This window comes from Nanorana parkeri, unplaced genomic scaffold (assembly GCF_000935625.1).
Source record: "Nanorana parkeri isolate BGI_ZX_2015 unplaced genomic scaffold, ASM93562v1 scaffold571, whole genome shotgun sequence".
NCBI classification, from domain to species: Eukaryota; Metazoa; Chordata; class Amphibia; order Anura; family Dicroglossidae; genus Nanorana; species Nanorana parkeri.
In genome coordinates, this window is record NW_017306839.1 from 834093 (window position 1) to 853939 (window position 19847).

Below are 19847 nucleotides of genomic sequence, written 5' to 3' on the forward strand. Positions count from 1 at the left end.
AGCCTTTGCAAAGCATTTCAATTTTTTACTGTTATGCCTTACTTTGCCTTACCTTACCATTGTACTGGGATCATCAAGGATCCTGCCAGGCAAAATCACAGGGATATTAAAAAAGAGGCCCAGCAAGCCCTTACAGGTACATGCTCCATAAGGTAGCCCACAGATTGGTCGGTGGGGATAGTCAAGAAACATTCATATCTAAAAGGATGCTGTCTTTGAAATAATACCATAAAACATTGCAGGCTCTTTCCTCCCAATCTTTTTAGCACATCTGTTGTACATGATGCCATACACTTTACAGAAAGCATGTGCTGTGGTAAAAATATATTACAGCTGCTGCCATAAAATATATGAAATATGAGGAGCAATTTTAAAGATAGCTTATATTTCAAAGGTTTAGAATTCTGAAGTAGGATGAAGACCATACACATAATATACTATCTGCCCTCTAGTGATTTTCCACAAGAGAACTTAAAAGAGAACTATGGCCAAACCTTTATTGGTCATAGTTCTCTTTAGGGTCACAGGAGGACATTTACTAATGTCCTCCTGTGACCCAAAACTCAGCATATAGCAAGCTTAGGGAAAGCCAAGCTGAAGATACCATAGGAATACTGATGAGTATACTGATGAGTTTTTCTATTCTAAAGGTCTATGGCCTTTCTGTACCTCAGGGGTGGACAAATTAATATGGAATTCAGGAGCCAGTCTGCCCAATCCAGGAGGAAGCAACTAGAGAAAAACTTAAAGGTTAAGTGTCAGCTATAATTTATAAGGAACATTTGTTACCTGGCTCTTGGGATTTGTTCAGCCTTGCTATTCCTGGTGAAAAAAAAATACCTAATAATGTGCTTTTTTGTGTGTTCATCTGTGTTTATAGGACATGTTGTCCGCCACACCATTCTGCTTCAGAATATCATCTTTATTGGTATTCCTTCAGCATGACAAGAAAGCAATGTTTTGGAATGTCGCAGGGCCCCTTCGTCAGACAAAGTGTCCGGTGTTTCACACAATATTCATACAATTAATATCTGCTAATTTTTAATACATTGGATTAATTCATACAGTAGCACATTCTGTTTCTCACATTTGTTTTACTTAGAAAAAGCAACTGTGCTCATGTCAGTGTAATGAGCCAAGTTCTGCCTTGGAATGGGGTGAAGAGTGACTTACTATCTGACATAATTGAGAAGATTTTCAAATTAACGGTAGACTTACTCTAGAACACACACAACAGCTTTCACAAATCATGTCAAAGTTTAGAGCTGGTTATTTTCCATCTGTGTTAATCGGTCACATATTTTGTAACGAATAGAGCACATAGCGATCTATAGGAAGTGGAGCTTATTGAGACGCCAATTAGGTAAAAGAATGGAGATAAGTGATTTTTCTACAGTGTGTTTAGCCTGAAGCCGATCGTATTAATTAAAGCAAAGTGCATAATACAAGGTGCTGTGACCCGTAGCAAATTATTGTCATTCAGCTTTCACTGATAGGAATTTTAAATTTGGTTATTTGTGATGTGTTATTGCAAATCAATGTCTCCATTTGCCCAAATGTACTGACCAAGCTGTCTAAATATAGTCATGCTCTGCGGGAAAATTTCCCCCCAAAAGTTTTGCTGGTTACATCCCTGTAAAAGTTCTGCAACCTTCCAATATATGTACAAAAATGTACAAAAAACACGACTGCTACTGTAAAATATACACAATATGATATATGCTGAGGGGATTGTGCTTAACCACTTCATTACTGGAACAATCTGTTCATTTTTTTTACACACGTTAAAAATCTGAATTTTTGGATAGAAAACGACTTTAAAGCCCTCATTTTATTTTTTCTGAAAGCAGAGAACCCGAAGAATAAAAAAAATGGTAGCTGAAATTTTTTGCACGGTATTTGCACAGTGTTTATTTAATCTAAATCTATATTTGTAGGGAAAAATACTGTAAAATGAAAATAATATAATACCCTTTTTGTTGGTAAAATATAAAAGATGGGTTCATGTCAAGTAAACAGATACTAAATATGTCAAGACTCAAAGCAGAACTATCTACTACAAAGCTACCTTGCACTGCACTGCTCATTTTGTCTAGGGAGTGAAAATAAAGTAAAAATACTCAGCCAATTCACCGTCCCACTTGGCTGCTAGACTGGTTCGTTCACCAGCTTCCTGATTGGCAGGGAAGTCGGCTCCATGCTCTCTCATCACAAGTGACGAGAGAGCATGGAGCCGCTTCCCGGTCAATCGCGAAACCGGGCAGCGTGTAATGACGCGCTGCCCGGCTTCCTGATACCGGAAGTATCAGTCTAGGCATCGGAGCATTTGGGCGAGTACGAGTACTTGCCCAATACTCGGAATCGGCACCGATATTGATACTAGTATCGGTGCATCCCTAGTAACAACCATAACGGCAGCTGCTGATAGCAAGAAGAAGTGTTGACAGTAGTCAAAAGAATATTATTAATGTTGTTACTATTAATATTATTATTATTATTACTATTTTTTAATGTAGTATTTTAACTGAATTGATTTTTTACAATAAATGTTTGGGGGGTTGATTAACAATCTGAAGGGGTCGATGAGCTGAAGAAAGAGTTTGGGGACCCCTGTTCTAACCCTTCCCTATTTTACCAAGAAACAACAAATATAAAGTTTTGACTTGACATAAAATCAAAATGTCAGACCCTACAAAGTGTTATCTGCAAAATAATAACAGAAATAAGCTGGAATATATTCAAACCAAATCTCAAATGCATCTAAATATATCCTGGCCAGTGTTATGGAGAAGATAATTCAATCAATGTTATAAACGCAGCCAAACGTATTAATATGTCTAGATATTTATAGAACGTGGCTCCTGTATAGAATGCCACAAGAATGATGGGTCCTATTGATATTTACTGAACCCCTACTTAAAACAAAGTCAATTTACCTTAATTAAGCATTCATAGGCAGCCATTTATTTTCAACCGTGCTTCAAATAACATTGCAAAGAAAAATATAATCATTTTTATTTCATAACCACTTATCGCTATAACAAGACTACCCAGAATGCACCGTTCTTCCCATAATAGCTACATTAATTCATTTCCTCTGTGCATTGCAGCATGCGGCACTAATGATTGGTCTGTAGTTATGTTCTATAGCCAAAAGCCACAAATGTAATAATTACAGCTAAACATTTACTGCCAACAAACAGCTATAATGAATGAATTCATTCAGTGAGTTATAAAGCTGCTGGCTTTGTAGATGGCTAGACGGACAATTTATTTCTAAATAGACCTGATTTATCACTTAATCCTTATCTAGAATAAACAGAGAAGGAATTTGATATGTCTGTTCATAAGGCAGAAAGTAATGTGCATTTTTAGCTGTAATATGTCCTAGGTGGGTATTCATTTTGCACCCAGCATAAAATACACTTATTTCATGGCTGTGTAGATTTCAGAAAGCACACAGGAGCATGCTTAAAAAGTGCTTCTGATTGAAGTGAACCTGTCACTGCACATTCAATCTCCTGAACGTCGGAGTGAGAGCAATAATTCTAGGGCCACCAATCACTGTTAGCACTAAACTGATGAGCGGAAAAAGTGTTTAAAATGTTCCTTATGGGAAATTCTAGGTATTGACTTTTTTGCGGCTTCACGGGCGAACGCAATTTTAAGGCATGACGCGTTTGATATCTATTTACACGGCGTGACCCCGTCTTTCATATGTTACCAAAAAATTGGTTATTATATTATGTTTCTGTGCACTCAATTTTAATTTCGTTTATTCGTTCCTAACAATACTGGTTTGATAAACATTTGCGCAAAAACCGTGCAACATAAAAAAATCGCAACTAGCATTTTTTTATTCTACAGGGCCTCTGCTTTCAGAACATATATAATTGTTTGGGGGTTTGAAGCTGTTTTCTAGCCAAACATTTATATTTTATCCTGTGTGCACAAATAGTAAGGTCATGCCCCAGACAGCAAGTGGTTAATGTGTATGTCAAGCCAATTCTTTTTTAGTTTTGGATTAGTAAGGAAGGATCAGAACTCCTATTGGGTTTTTACTGCTATCTGGGGCTCTATTAGAGCGATTTACCCTCACTTCCTGTCCTTCTGACAAGAGTTTCAGCACACAGGAAATGAGGCAAAATCTGCCACAGGCACAGACAGGCAGAAGTTAAAACTCTGACAGGGGTTCTAGCCTCCTAGCACCTGATCCTTGGTCCCACGGCAGTCAGCGCTCACCTCTCTCTCCCTCTACTCCGGATGTGGAATGTCCCTCAGCGACCTCAAGTCTAATACAAGTCAATGGACCTGCACTAGATGTGATGACATCATGGGTTCTTAGACCTCCAGAGCCCAGGGGAAAAGAGGCTGCAGGGACAGGTTTAGCAGCCTGCAGGGACCTGGCGGCATTGATAATCAGGTAAGTAAATCTGCTTTTTTTTAGCCCCCTAGAAAAAACGAGCACTTAACCTTTGCAGTGCCAGGGAAGGAAAAACTTTAAGGAAAAACATTCTTATTTCTGCTTGTGTTGCTGTTGAGGAGTTCCCCTACTTTCCTGTCAGTTAAGGCCTCGGCACAGGTATGATCCTTTTTGCTAAAGCAGCGCAGGTGTGTTACTGCTATTATAACAGTGATTTGGGGTGCCATTGAAAACTAATTACAATTTAATGCACCATAGTTTGAGTGTCACCGTGCACTGAGGTAATGCACAGAGAAAAGTGAATTTTTCTGCAAATTACCACAGTGCATACATGTAAATCCAACCTTAGGATGTAGTTAATGGTAAATTCTGGGGTCAGAGGAGTGATTGCGTGCCTGTAACTCATAGTAAGCACTCACGTCTCAGCTTTCACTGATGTGATTTCTGGGAACTGGTTTATACAAGTACAGGCACTTTGCAAGTAACGCATTATCACTAGTCGTCCTGGTAATGCTCAGAGCAGCTCTGCCATCAAGAACACCTGCAATGAAATAAATATTGACACTGCCATTGCTGATCTCTCCTCATAAAAATGCTAGATGCCATGCTACACCTCTGGTTTCACTGTGTTGACTAAAGTAGGGTATACGCAGGCAGTTTTTCAAATGAATGTTCGTACAACAAATGTCGTTGGAACATTGGATAATGTAACCAGAGGCTTGGCGATTGTCGATCAGAATTCTTTTTGATTTAACATTCGATTTTAGAATGAATGGAGGTTCCTGAAGAAAAATCACATTCACTGTAATAATTTATTTCGATCGAGAAAATTTTTCCAACGTGCTCCATCAACTTTTTTTCGTCACTGCTGTCGAAATTGTTCATCGATCGGACCGCATCAATGATTAGAAAGTCGAATGAACGTTCCAAAATTGATTTCATTCGTTTGAAATTTTACCCGTGTATATCCTACTTAACCTTGTTAAAGATGTCACCAGCACACCATATTGAAGTAAAGGACACGTCAGTTTATTGGCACTTCATGTCAAAAAATAACAACGTTTTGGGGCCACACAGGATCCCCTTCATCAGGCTTGAAAATGGCCTGATGGCCTGATTTTCAAGCCTGATGAATGGGACCCTGTGTGGCCCTGAAACTTTGTTATTTGTTTTGACATGAAGCGTCAATAAACAGACGTGTTCTTCACTTCAATATGGTGTGCTGGTGACATCTTTAACGTGTTTCAGTATTGGCAGCGCCATCCACAGTCGCTTCGAGCACCCACGATGACAGGGATACCCAGTAAGTAGTGGAGCAGGATGGAATACATACCCTACTTAACCCCTTGCCGTCCGGCCATCGTCAAATTATGGGCGGACGGCAGATCTTTCCCGGCGGGGTCATGTAAATGTACGTCTTTTTTTTTTCCACCTAGCGGGCGCGCGTGAGCGGAATCCCGGTGGAAAGGATAACTGCCGTTACCGGCTGTCTCTTACAAGCGTTCGGCCGGCTCTATAGCTGACCAATCGCTTGTATGACCTCGCATGGTGCGTCCCCCCCTTCGCTGCCGCGCCCCCCTCCTTTGCCGATGCCGGTTATCCCGGGCACCACTGTCCCCCCTGCGGTGCCCGGGACTGAGAGGACCGGCACAGCGGCTGCTCAAGGAGAGGAGGACAGATCAGCATTTGCCACCGCTGTTCTCTCCCGCTTCTTTCTCTCTCTAAAGTGGGAAGCGATATGCCTTCCGCCTTTAGCTGTCATTTCTCTGGCTAGGAACCAGAGAAGAAGCTGATGAAGCAGATCTCTGCTTCATTGGCTTCTTTGGGGGTGCCTAGGTGACATCAGGGGTCTTGTGGGGCCTTATGTCTCCTTTAAGAGGACCTGTCATTTTTTTCTAGCTATAACATTGGGGGCTTTTTAGCAATCAAGTTAACTGTAAAAAATAAGTTTAAAAAAATAAAGTCTCATATAAAAAAATAAACAAAACACAAAAAGTTTTAAGTCCCCCGCCCCCGCACTTATATACGTAAATATGGATTGGGGAAGCCTACGTGCAAAAACACAGCACATGTAAAATATCGCCGCGAACGTCGCAGTGAGAGCAATAATTCTAGCCCCATCAATCTAAAGTGATGAGCAGTAAAAGCTTTTAAAGCATCGCCTATGGCCAATTTTAGGCATGGTAGTTTTTTGCAATTTTGTGGGCACATGCAATTGTAAAGCTTGAAATGTTTAGTGTCTATTTACCCAATGTGACCCCGTCTTTTATATTTGACCAAAATATAAATATTTTATAACATAACGTAGGGAAAACAGTTTCTTTTTCCAAATTTTCGGTCCTTTTTTCGTTATGTAGTAAAAAATAAAAACCCCAGTGGTGATTAAATACCACCAAAAGAAAGCTCTATCTGTCCCTAAAAAAAATGGTATAAAATTAATTTCAGTACAGCGTTGCATGACGGAATAAACGTCAAAGTACCGCAGCGCTGAATACTGAAAAATGGTCTGGGCAGGAAGGGGGGTTAACACTCCGGTCAGCAAGTGGTTAACCGACCCCAAATAAGTACAGTACATAGAAAGGTTTTCAGGTCTTCTGACTTTTATTTTTCTTACCTGTTAAGCATTCTCTAAAAGGGGACCTTTATTTATATCTTTAAAATAACAACAAACACACCTTTAGAAATGTTTAGTAATGACATTGTACAAACACATACTTCTAGATAATTGCAGGCTTTGTATTCTTTGCATTCCTTATTTGTCTTTTCTTCCCCAGTCTTCAGACAGTGGACATGTTTACTAAGGGCAGATCAGTAGCTCTCCTTTTACTTTCTGTATTTCTGGCACATGTGACTAGACATGTGACTAGGACATATGACTATGCACATGATCTCAGGGGAAGAAAATGCAGTTCCCTGAGATCTCGCTAGATTACCGATGAGATTTCCCAGCAATGCTCTGCTGATGTAACCTTCCCAGGATGCAACGCTTTGGCACAGTATATAATTTGTGCCAGAACTGGACCAGGAAGTAGATGAACTCTATTTGTAAGTAATTGACAAACAAGTCTGTTTAACTAATCAATGTAAGATGCAGAGTTGCATGCCGATGTGATTTTTAGTAAAAGGGGGAAAGGTTCGCTTTAAGTGACTGAAACAAGTACTGAAGCCAGTGGATTGGCATAACGACCAGGCAACTAGAATTTAAAGAAGGGGGTCTGCAGTGGTAGCCTCCATATTTGACTCAGGGTACTTTTACTTTAATCAGCTATGAAAATGATTCAAGCCAGTGACTACGCAATGCAACATAGGAAAACGTGTCCATATTGTAGGCAATCTGGAAGATATTTCCATCCTTACTGTCTGCCCCCCAATTACACTAACGGCACACAGGAAATTACCCAGACCTGGGACCCGGAGATAAGAACCCCGCCACGGCTTCTGTAACTTTTATTCATGTTAGAAATCTTCCTTAACACTTACACTATGTTTTTGCAATAAAAAAAATAAGTAAGTAGCTAAATTGGCCAAGTACTATGAAAAAAAAAACAAGCCGCAATGTGTTATGTTGCTTTTCCACTACAGAGAGCCGGTTTTGGAGCACGGTTCCTTGCTTTTAACTTGTTCCATTTTCTTGGACCTCTTCCTAGATTATTCTGTCCCTGTCCTCGTCTGACCCAATCTGGCTAGCTCAGGGCCTAAATATACAAGTCAGCGCACGGGGGCAGCTCAGCCCCGCACACTCTTCTTGTTTATGCAGCAATATTTGTTTTCATATTTTTTTATTGCTTTCTTGTTTTTTGTTTTTTTTTTAGTTTAATGTTTTAAAGAAACTTCTATCTAAGATGGAATTATATAATGGCAGCATTTAGAGCAAAGCTGATCAAAAAAAATAACACAATAATATTTAAAGGAGTTCAAGCATAAAGTCCCAGCATACAGTATACTATTCTGTTATAACATCAGCATTGTAATAGGAACACATACTAGAAGAGTTTTTGATAATGCAATGAAAGCTTACAAATCCCTTTTATGTAATGAGTGCTGCCTTCTGCCCATCACTTTCACCAACTGGATTCCCAGTGTACTTTGCATCACTTTCCCTGCTGCTTGATGCGATGTAATCTCCATTTCCCAAGACTATATATCCCATCATGCATTGCTTCCAGAAAGCAATGATGATGTTACATTGTTCATACGCTGAGTTGTAGTCCAGATGGCAGGCTCTGTAATAGTTGTGACACAAGGAAGTGCATATTCACAGGGCTGAGTGAAATTGTGTCAGTGCATTGATGAAGTACATCCTATGGGCATCTTCAATAAGTTTACAAACTTCTAGATGGATACTGTTATTAGAATGTATGGAAATGCAATATAGAAATACATATATATTTTCACTTTTTGACCATAGACACCCTTTAATAGGACAGTGCACAAAGCAGATAAGATATATAAAATGCTATTTACAATGGCAACCAATAGGCTGTTTTGGCTAGCAGTGTGCTGTGGCTTGTGAAGATGACTCAAAGTATATGCAAAGCCTCAACATTTTTGTTTTAAACCTATGTCAGAATCTTCTTTTGCCATATGTTTCCAATTGGACAGATTCCCTTCACTTCCTGTTCATAGACATAACAGGAAGTGAGAGGAAATCTCTCCAAAACATGGATGGACTTTGGACTTGTGTCCATGACATCAGTTTGAGTTGCTTCTGAGATCATTCAGAATTCATTGACTTGTACATTTGACCTGCAAGCTCAAAGGCATTGCTGCTCCAGGTCGGTCCACCTTTATCCGCTTGGAGGGTGCCACCCCAGCTTGCCTGTGGTGAGTATAGTACAAAACTACAAACAAATGGATAGCGGCATTCCAACATCAATATGGGGCTTCTTTCCAATTAGCATACCAGGATACATAAAAAAAAAGAAGCTTTATTTACACATTTTGCGCAAGTGCTTAAAGTAGTATTAAACTCTCAAGCAGGTTTTCAATAATGAATCAAAAGAAATATACATTTCCAGGCAAAGTATTTCTTTACATTTTTGCTCAAACACTTACAGCCACCATGTCTCCATACAGCTCCAAATCTCCCAGCTCCACTTCCCTGAACTTCCTGTCTAGTACAAGATCACAAGGAACAACGCAGTCTCCAGCAGCTGTCCATGTACTAGCATGAAGAACAGAGGAGGGTGGAAGGAGTAGTAGGTAATGGGGAGTTGGGAAATGTCTTGTTCGGCTATGCCTGTGTGTTTGAAGAGACACATGCAGCTTACTAGCACACACAAGGGTGGCTCCATAGGACCCTGCAACGGAAAGGGGCTACCCTAAAACAGGATATCAGGGCCAGTGCTCAGGGGACCAGCTGATTCTGCAGAAAACTAAAACTTTGAAACATCAAAAAGCAACATCCATTGCAAGTGATCTAATCTAGGATTTAAAATAGCTTTAAAACCTTTTGACTTTAATATCAATTGAATTATAGAGTGCCATCGGCCCATTTAATCCACTGAATTTAATAGACTGATCGCCCTGGAACAAGCATGCAAGCTAAGTTACAGCGAAGACCATAGCTCTTGATCTGCATTCCTGTTCCATGACCAGGACTCAAAGTATTGAGGTGCACTCGGATCAGCATGGCAGCCAGGTAACTGTCATTTTCAGGAGAGATCAGCCATGAATGTCACCTGACTGTTAGCAACTGTAGTCCTGTCAACTACCTGGCCCTATACATTCTCCTAGCATTTGAGTGAGCATAACAGTATCCAACGGCAGAGCCCTCTAACTTAGTAAAGCTATATACTATAATTGGCAAATATAAACCTTTCATAAGTAACCTTGGAAATAATAGCAATTCGAGACTGAATGCTCAGTTTCCTGCAAATGCCCAGCTGTGATTGGTTCTCTTTAAAATACACCCACAAAAAAATAGTTTACAAACTTCGTTGACATTGTATATTCTGACTCGCGTCACTGCTGAAAAGAATTACTTTCCAAAATAAATGAAACGTCTTTTTGGCCGACCCTCATGGTCCCTTGTGACCTCAACAGACAACAAATTTTGCTGCCTGTGTTTTCATCACGTCCAATGCGTGTCATGAACTAACCACTATTACAAAGGTTCAGCCATCAAGGACAGGAGAGCCAGTGCAATGGACTCTACAGTGCATGAGATTGGGAAACACATTCACATAACATTACAGCACATTATATGGGAACGAGCAATCCAGCAGTAGGCATGACAGACAAGGGGTATTGATTGAGTAGCATGGGAGAGTGCTGTAATATCACACCGCTGGTACCTTTATGTCCCCTGCAGTCCACATTGCTTTCTTCTGTTACATATCTTTCAACCTTTCAGCATGTTGTTCCTGTGACTGCTCTGTCAGCGTGCCTGCTCTGATCCAGGGAGAGGTCCAGCAAAGGTACGAAAAACAAGTCAGACTAGTTTTTTCCTCTGAAAAGTATGTCACGATAAACCAGACAGGGGGATGAAACCCTGAGACAACTGAGATTTTGTTCTTTGTAGGCTGAGATCTGTCATTACATGTCATGCATGAAAAGAATGAAAGCATAATTATTTCAATTATGGGTGGACGCTTATAAACTGGTTAATCCTCTGGATTCTTATATCTGTCTGGGACTCCCCATGGGAGATCTCATCAGAGCTCCTGGTTCTGTCCCCCCCCCCACAGACAGATCACAAGATTAAACTCTGCAACATATAAAGCACTGTCATCTCTACTTGTACAAGATTGGTGAATGTAGCTTTGTACACGCAAAGTCAGCCATGTCCCTTCTCATCAAAGAACATGCAGTAGTTATTGTAAGCCAGGCAATGCTCATACCAAAGTCCAGCTTCTTTGTATCCATCGAGATTTCACTTCCTAAGAAATAGCCTAACGTACTGTATGTTGGCATGAAGGAAATAGAAGAAGCAGAATAACATAACTGTCATGAACTTGTCCAGCTAAAGTTTCTGGGGTTGGAACAAACCATATTGCACCGCCGGGGGGTGCTTACAATGACCAGCTCTCTTCACATGGTTTTTAAAACGTTTCCAAAAGAACTCAAAACCTGTTGCTGTTACTGCTTTAAAAGCTGTACTTGTTGCTTATTAAAGTGTATTTATACTACATGTCCACATAATACCACCCGAATCACAGGGTGGTAATAAAACTATGTTATGGGGGGACTCAGAAAACCAAAAACAAATGCTGTCTTAATCCTGTACAGTCTTAATACAGACTATAGCATATATGTCCTTTTTGTTTACCCCATAGTTCAGCTTTAAATTCTTATGCTCTCTAGATTAGCTGGTAACGTATATCTAAAGCTAAACTGTCTGTAAAGGTTCTCATATATCCAGGTCATGGTAGAGCTAGTAGTAGATACATTCAGCTGGACTAAAATACATTAACATCCTGTCATCCAGTCCTCATCAGCTCTTTTATACCTTTACTTCTCTTCTTCATCCCCCACTGCCTCCATCAACTAACACATTCACTATCCAGGACATTGCCAGTCATTTCAAAAACAAGAGCGATGCAATTCGTGATGAGATCTCCATTTTCCAGATATCTTCCCCACTTAAGATACCATGTCTACTACTTCATTCAATACTCTGCTCTTTCACCATGTTATTACAGTGGAGGATGCTTAACTTTTTTCTGATGCCCACCTAACCACCTGCTCCCTGGACCTCATCCCTTCACAACTACTCCAGTCATTCCCTTGCTCTATTCTATGCTTTCTAACCCACATCTCACCCTCTCTAATGGCATCTTTCCCTCCCTTCCGCCTCCACCATCGCTAAGCCCCAGCTCCTCGATCGCTGTGCCCCACCTCCTCCATCACTGCTGACGACGGGCCCAACCACCTCCTCCGAATCTGCTGGTTGTCACCAACTTAGCAGCGGCTGGGAGGAGGAACACGACGCTGCACATGTGAATAGCGGCACGTTCCTCCTCACAGTCGCCAGTGACAGCCAGCAGCCTGAGATGCCATAGCGACCCAGGCGGCCGCACGGCAACAGGGGGATGTCCTGGCCGGGCCCCCCTGTGCCCCGGGCCCCATTGCGGCCGCCTGGGTTGCTATGGTGATTGTTACGCCACTGTTCTTGACCCCTTTCTGGTTTTCATCCAAAACACTTTAAGATTCTGTTCATCCCTGGTTCACCTCCTACCTATCTAAGTGATCCTTAGTGTCACCTACAAATTCATCTCTCCCTCTACTGTTTCCGTAGGGGTCTCCCAAGGCTCTGACCTCAGAACCTTTCTATTCTCTATCTACACTTCACCATTTGGTCAGTTGATTGCCTCCCATGACTTCCTATACCTGTGGTGACGACACCCAAATCTATTGCTCTACTCCTCGGCATACTACTTTAGTCTCCTTGTGCATTACTAATTTACTGACATACCAGTATGGATGTCACACCACTCTCCAATAATCAAAAACTAAGCTTTTAATATTTTCCCACCACCACCACCACCACCACAACTATCAGTCTATCCCCTCATGCCAGCGTTCCAAGAGTAATCTTGTACAACCCCCTTTCCTTCGAACCCCCATTCAATCACTCTTACCAGCTTCACTTTCTTAAGCTTCCAAAACCCAAAACACACAGTTTCCAAACCACACTCTACTTCCTAAGCACCAAGACATTTACTCATGCCTTTTTATCTCTCGCCCTGACTTCTGTAACTCCGGCTTCAGTGACCTACCCTTAAACAGGCTATCCCCCTTTTGTCTATCATGAATGCTGCAGCCAGACTCATCGATCTTACCAACCGCTCAGTGTCCACCGTCCCTCTCTGCCAATCCCTTCACTGGCTTCTGCTTGCCTAACAGAAAACATTCTGCAAAGCAATCCTCAACTCTACCCTGAGCTACATCACCAACCTCATTTCAAAATATCACCCAAACCGCCCTCTCCACTCCTCCCAAGACCTCCTGCTCATTTGCTCCCTCACCACCTCCTTCTGTGCTCGCATCCAGTACTTCTCCAAAGCCTCTCCCATTCCAGAGGATCCTCCGTAGCCTGACCTTTCCAGCTATCTTATACTCTGTCCACATTTGGGCAATCCCAGAAAACTCAGATCTTTAGGGAAGCCTATGCATAAAAACTTAAATTTTTTTCCATTAACTCACCCCACCCAAGAAATCTCACAAGGGTTCTTCTACCCTTTTGTCTTCAAATGTATTGTAAGTCCACTGCCTCCCTTCATATTGTAAAGTGTTGAGCAAGCTGTTGGTGCTATATAACTCCTGCATAATATTAATAATAATAACAACAACTCAAAATGAGTCACCTTCCCCTTTAGCCAAGAAACATGCAATGGTTTCTGTAAGCAAGGCTATGCTCACTCCAAAGTCCAGCTCTTTGTATTCAGATTCCACTTCCTAAGATCTAGCCTCATAACAGAACAAAACATGACAACAGGAAGGGCTCTGCCTCAGAATAACTGAAAGCCAGCTGCAGGATGGGGCCTGCTTATGTTTTATACCAACGTTCTGTGTGACTCTCAAATAAAACCAAGTGGTTGCCCCACTGCAAACGATAATAAAATGTTTCCTCGGAGTTCTTCTTTAACCCTTAGGCCACTTTCACATGGGTGCCAGCTATTCCATTTTAGCAGGGGATCTTATATGGAGTTGGATTAGAACAGAGATGGATGTCAAATATGTGACATCCGTGTTTGTTACGATTTTCCTCCATCTTGGAATGGAGTGAGGTAAACACTACGGCTGGCCAGATGTAAATAGCCTGTGACCGTCTACATCCACTCACATGTCTTGGGACCTAAATAGGCCTATATGGACATGGAAGTTAATGGCTATACGCTTGCTCCCAGAAACTCATAGGGATGTATTGCAGTCCATTTTTGATCCATGTAATCAATGACAGACTGACGGAAAGGGCCTAACTGCGTTCTCCTATGTCAATCCTTTTCAACTTGGCACTCTGTCAGAGAGTATAGAGGTCTCTCTCTCACACCATGAAACGTTTTCTATTGACATGGAAGGCTCTCTGATAACACTGCAGTCTATATAGTAAACTAAACATGCTGCAGTTATTAAAATATGCAGAGATTTTCTATGTTTCTTCACTAATAACCCATAAACTATGTAACAAGTCATCACTTTTTTAAGCCCATTCCATCACACTCAAGCCATGCCTGCGGGTTTTTTTTTTTGCTGCATTGTTCTTCTGCTTCTACTTTTTACACAACACCAAATGTTGGCATGTGTACCAAACTCTGAACAAAACACAATCACTGATGATCTCCTGACACATGTCCCAGAATTTCAGATGGTTCTGAACAGGAAATATCTTTTTCTAAGAAGAGGGTGTTCTGTATAAAGGCGGGCTCATCATTTATCACATTTTGTATGATAGGCACTTGATGTTTACAGTTAACATAACAACCCCTAAGGGCTTGTTCACACCAAATGCAGACCAGATCTGCATGAGTTTCTGCACACGCACGGCAGTGGGTTGTGCTGCGATTTTGCCGCGTTTTTGATGCGTTCTGGGCCGTTTCTGGTTTTAAAAAACATGAAAAATTGTTTAAAGTTTAAAATGGCTTTCAGTGCGTTCCTGGGGGTTTGCATGCATTTTGATGCGTTTGCATGCGTTCCAGACCTGGTAAAATAGGGCTTGCTGCAGTTTTTTTACATGCTCTGGAACTGAACGCTGCGGTGTGAACTAGAGCCCAAAAAACTATTGGAATACATTGGATGCAGTTTTGATTCGGTCTGTCACTGCTCTGCTCTGCTCCTGGAACGCGCTTGGTGTGAACAAGGCCTTACCCTGTTCTTTCTGCAAATGTTGCTTTGTTGTTTTTCTTTATTGTTCATTCTGCATTGACTATTGCTCTTTCTTAATTTGTGAGAAAAGTAGATGTGTTAAATGATTATGTAAAGAGAAAAATGTCAGCTGTATTCTTGTTTAAATGCCTATAATCGCCAAGAGGTGTCCTAGCTCAGTTTACACTATATACTTGGAAATGCAATTGTTTTGCTACATTTCATCATATCATTCAGTGCAGTCTTATACCAACTTACAAAATATAGAGAGAATCAGAACCCACAGACCCACACAACTACCTTTTTTTTTTTTAAAGCAGACCAAGCCCCAGATATAAAATACAGCTAAAAGGCTCCTGAATGTCAGTCTAAACAAGTAGCAAATACAGTTATTATGCACAAGCCTAATGAAGTAAACAAAAAAAACTTCCTTTGCCTTTCCTGGGTGAGCCAAATCCTTCTTCATTCGTGTCCCATGCACTCTCCCTCACCGGCACTGCAGCTTACAGTGGGAGGGTTTCAGCAACAGAGGCAGTGCAGGCAGTCCTGAAAGCAGTGGGCAGGGTTTGGTATGGCTAGGTTAAGTTTGACAAGCTACATGCTTGTGAATGAGCAGTGACAATGCTAATAGCCACATCCCCAACAACATTTTCTTATCCCACTGTAGTGCAAGCGGCCTCAGCCTACATTAGAGTGGCCACTCTGCTCTGACTTCAGGAGCAGTGCAGCATTGTTGTCAACCCATCACAGGAAGCTGTATCAGGTGGACTTAACTGGCAGGATCAACAGGTCTTTGTAGAACTATGATGCCTGACTAAGAGAAAACTTTAAGTGCAGACACCCTTCCAATTACCAATTTTTTAATGGAAGTCCATAGTTCTATGCCGAGTGCATGCATGATATGTAATGTGTAGGTATAACACTTGCAGGTATTTAGTATCTCTTACATGGATCACAGCACTCCCCCTAACAGTGCCTTGATCTTACTCTCCAGAAGACTGACACCATCATCCTTCAGGTATTATCCAGGGTCAGTATCTACTTTGTGGATTGAGATTCTGGCTTAGAGATAATGCATTTAAAGAAATCCCACAATTGGTGCAGTAGCCTCTATGTTATTGACTGTATGTACATATGCTGCCTTGCTGAGTACACCCTGGGGGAGGGGAGACTAAGGAAATGCTTCCTACCACCTTCATCATATTGGAAAGACATTGTTCTCTCTCACCATACTTTTTCCAGGCAGACCTTGAGAGAATGTAAAATTGTTTTTTAATGATAAGCATGCATTTTCTTTGAAAACGTATACTTCCGCTGTATATCATGACATGTCAGATATGAATCAACAGAGTCCTGTAAACATGCTGGTAGGTAATGCAACTGATATAAACGTATCTTGCAATAAAGTACAGATCAGATGAAAAGTCTTTAATTAAAACAAAATAATGTTGTGAAAAGAGATATATGAGCCAAACTAGGATTCCCTTAGCATGGTGTCTGAATATAAAAACAGAGTTTCCATTTCATGTTACAAGATAAAGAAATGGAGAATCATCACAATAATAGGTCACATATATGCTGGCGACAAACAGTCAGCATAATGTATATCCATATATCTAGCCACAGACAATCAATATCTATCTATCTATCTATCTATCTATCTATCTATCTATCTATCTATCTATCTATCTATCTATCTATCTATCTATCTATCTATCTATCTATCTATCTATCTATCTCTGTGTGTGTGTCTCTCTCTCTCTCCATCCATCCATCTATCTATCTGTCTATATCTTCCTTCTTATACATTGTGGTTACATCCAGGTAACAACATGTTTCAGCTGCCATAAATGAATAAATCCAGAATGCACTAACTGGTAATTAATATTTTTCAGTTCAAGTCACAAAAAACAGTACAGTGACAAAAACATTACATACAAATCCCATTGTTGGTTCTTTCATAGCATTTATTTTGCATTAGATACTATTTATGCATCTCATATAAATAACAGGTCTTACCTTCACTTGCGTTGCTGAAGCTACCTGAGCAGACCAGCATCAGTGTTGCCAGCAGCAGCCAAAAAGCCATTTCTCCAGGAGCTGCAATGAATGAAGAACATATTTATTTGTGAAAGTAATTATACACTATAAATGTAATAGAATATTCCAGATGATCAATCCTAAACTGAAGCCAAATATATATGGAAATATTCCAACTCTATACTAAGAATGCAGTACCAGAGCTCATAGTATGTGACAGATGGCTCCCAGAGCAAATTTGCAGTGGTTGCTGTTGCTTTCATGATAGAGGGATACCAAAGGCTATGTCTACCCAAAACTGGCTTTAGTTACAGATGGATGCTGGTAGGTTGAAACACAACTTCCTACATTGTTGTGGATCTTTAGCAGAGAGATGGGAAGTCCATCTCTTGGTAGGCAAATCTGGACTTGCCAGCTATACTTCCCAATTCATGAAGTTTCATTGTAGTCCCTTGTGTAAAGGCTTTGCTATGCGGAATGTTCAGAGGGGAGATCTCACCACTGGGGTTCAGAAATTCCAACTTTGGGGGGGGACTTAACCTATGAAGGGATTTTCTACTTTCACAAAGAAAAGCGAAAACAATTCCACTGGAATGCCAAAGCTGAAAGTCAGGGGTGTGGTTGCTCTGCCTACAACCCACCAATAGTATATTTCTAGTCAGAACCAACAAAAATCAGTATGATAATTTGATGAAAGAGAACATGTCATGAATGGGCTTATGGAATTATTTCAATATCTAGTCCTAAATGCATATAATTATACGGGATGCAGCGAAATTTCAGCCACCGAAACATATCGGCCGAAAATGGCACTTTTGGCAAAACGCCAAAGTGCCATCTTTCGGCCAAAATTGCGGTGCATCTCTAGTCTCTCTCCTCCCCGCTGTGCACTGCTATGTGTTCCCTCTGACACAGCACAGCATCCAGCAGGGAGGAGAGAAACTGTCAGAGGAGGCCGAGCGGTGCGGGGAGGAGAGCGCTGTGAGTCGCAAAGTTACAGGAGGCCGGGCCCTCCTCCCACACCGCCCCCCTCAGCCTTCTCTTACTGATCAGGATGGAGAGCAGTGGGGGGCTGAGACAGCCATGCGCTGTCACCGGAGCCTGAGCCGGCGGTAAAGGGGAGGAGTCAGCTGTCAAAATAGAGCACGCTCTCCTCCCCACACAGCCAGCTCACTCTCCTGTGACAGCGAATCAGGATGGAGAGCAGTACAAGTACTCAGTGATCAGTAAACGCTGACTGTTTGTAAATAACTGGACATAGTATGAGTTACTATGTACCAGTTATGAATGAATAGGAAGTGATCTACATCACTTCCTGTTCATTCATGATTGTGGATATGGTAAACATATACTATATTCACAAGTTATGAATGAACCGGAACACTCAGTATAAAGGCTTCCTGTTCATTCATAACAGGGGATGCAGAAAAAGAGATTGAGGACTCTGTGTCCTCAATCTGTTTTTCTATTTTAAAAGGGAAATATCAAAGGTCTGTTTAGACCCCTGATAGTTCACTGAAGCCCCCAACAGTAAAGTTAGAAAATAAAATATTTACAAAAAGCTGTTGTTAGGAAAAAAACATTTTTTTGGTTTCGACCTGATATTTATTTTCATTTTTGGTTTAAAATTTTAAATACGGTGCACCTCTAATAATTATTCAGGCATATTTGTTGTAACTTTGCCCCCTTATTTTGCTTTTCTTGCTATGTCTAAAATTGGGTCTACAACTTCAAAGGTCAGCTAAAGTCTGTCAACTGCTTTAATCTAATGGTCACTCCTAAGAAAGCCCAACAATATCAAACCACAGAGCCCCATAGTTCAGAGAAATGTAAGCAACTACAGGGCTCTTGTTTTTGGCACTGTAAAGCACATTCAAAAGCTGGGGTGCAGTGAGTTGAAGGGAGGGTTTGGTGAACTGTCAAGCTTCAGACGGCCTTTGACCGTGACTCTCAAGCTGAAGAGTCAGATTCAATTTAACCAAGTTAAATAGGGGGGCAAGTATAAACATACATGAGTGAGCCTGGACAATTATAATAATTTATTTCCAAATATTAAGAATCTTGCATAAATTCACTTGTGCCTGGTTCTCTTTAAGTCCAACACATTAAGGCATGAACCAGATTTCTAGGGGCACCAGTAACCAATTCGTGGAATTCCTGAGACATCGCAGGCTGCAGGCACCTCCAGCAAAAAAATATGAGTCAATACTAATATGACCTATAGCAAGAAAATATTTATGTATGGCTGTTGATTTGATATCTTTTCAACATATAAGTAGAACAACATATAGGAAATGTATGCGGATTAGAAAGAAACTTCCTAAAGGCTTCCATTTTTCTGTTATGACCAGTTATCTATGCACAGCATGTGGCCTGCACATCAGTACAACATATATACTGTGCTGTGTTGTAATGGAGAAATAAATTAAAATGAATAATTGCACAATGCTTGGGAGTTCTCTAGAACTATTTAACTGGGTTCTGGCCACAAAAACAACAACAGATGGAGTTTTCACATACTTTGTGGTTTGTAGACTAAACAGAAGCCAACCTGGCTTGGTTGAAATATTTAGCTTCA

General features: G+C 40.9%; 1 protein-coding gene across 1 annotated transcript in view; it reads right to left on the bottom strand.

The window, feature by feature from the left end:
* Positions 1 to 17318, bottom strand: part of GHR (growth hormone receptor) — a 108490-nt gene extending 91172 nt beyond the window's left edge. The window contains exon 1 of the mRNA XM_018562304.1: positions 17249 to 17318. Coding sequence (XP_018417806.1) covers positions 17249 to 17318 — 70 coding nt within the window. The remainder of the gene's footprint in view (positions 1 to 17248) is intronic.
* Positions 17319 to 19847: the final 2529 nt, after the last annotated feature.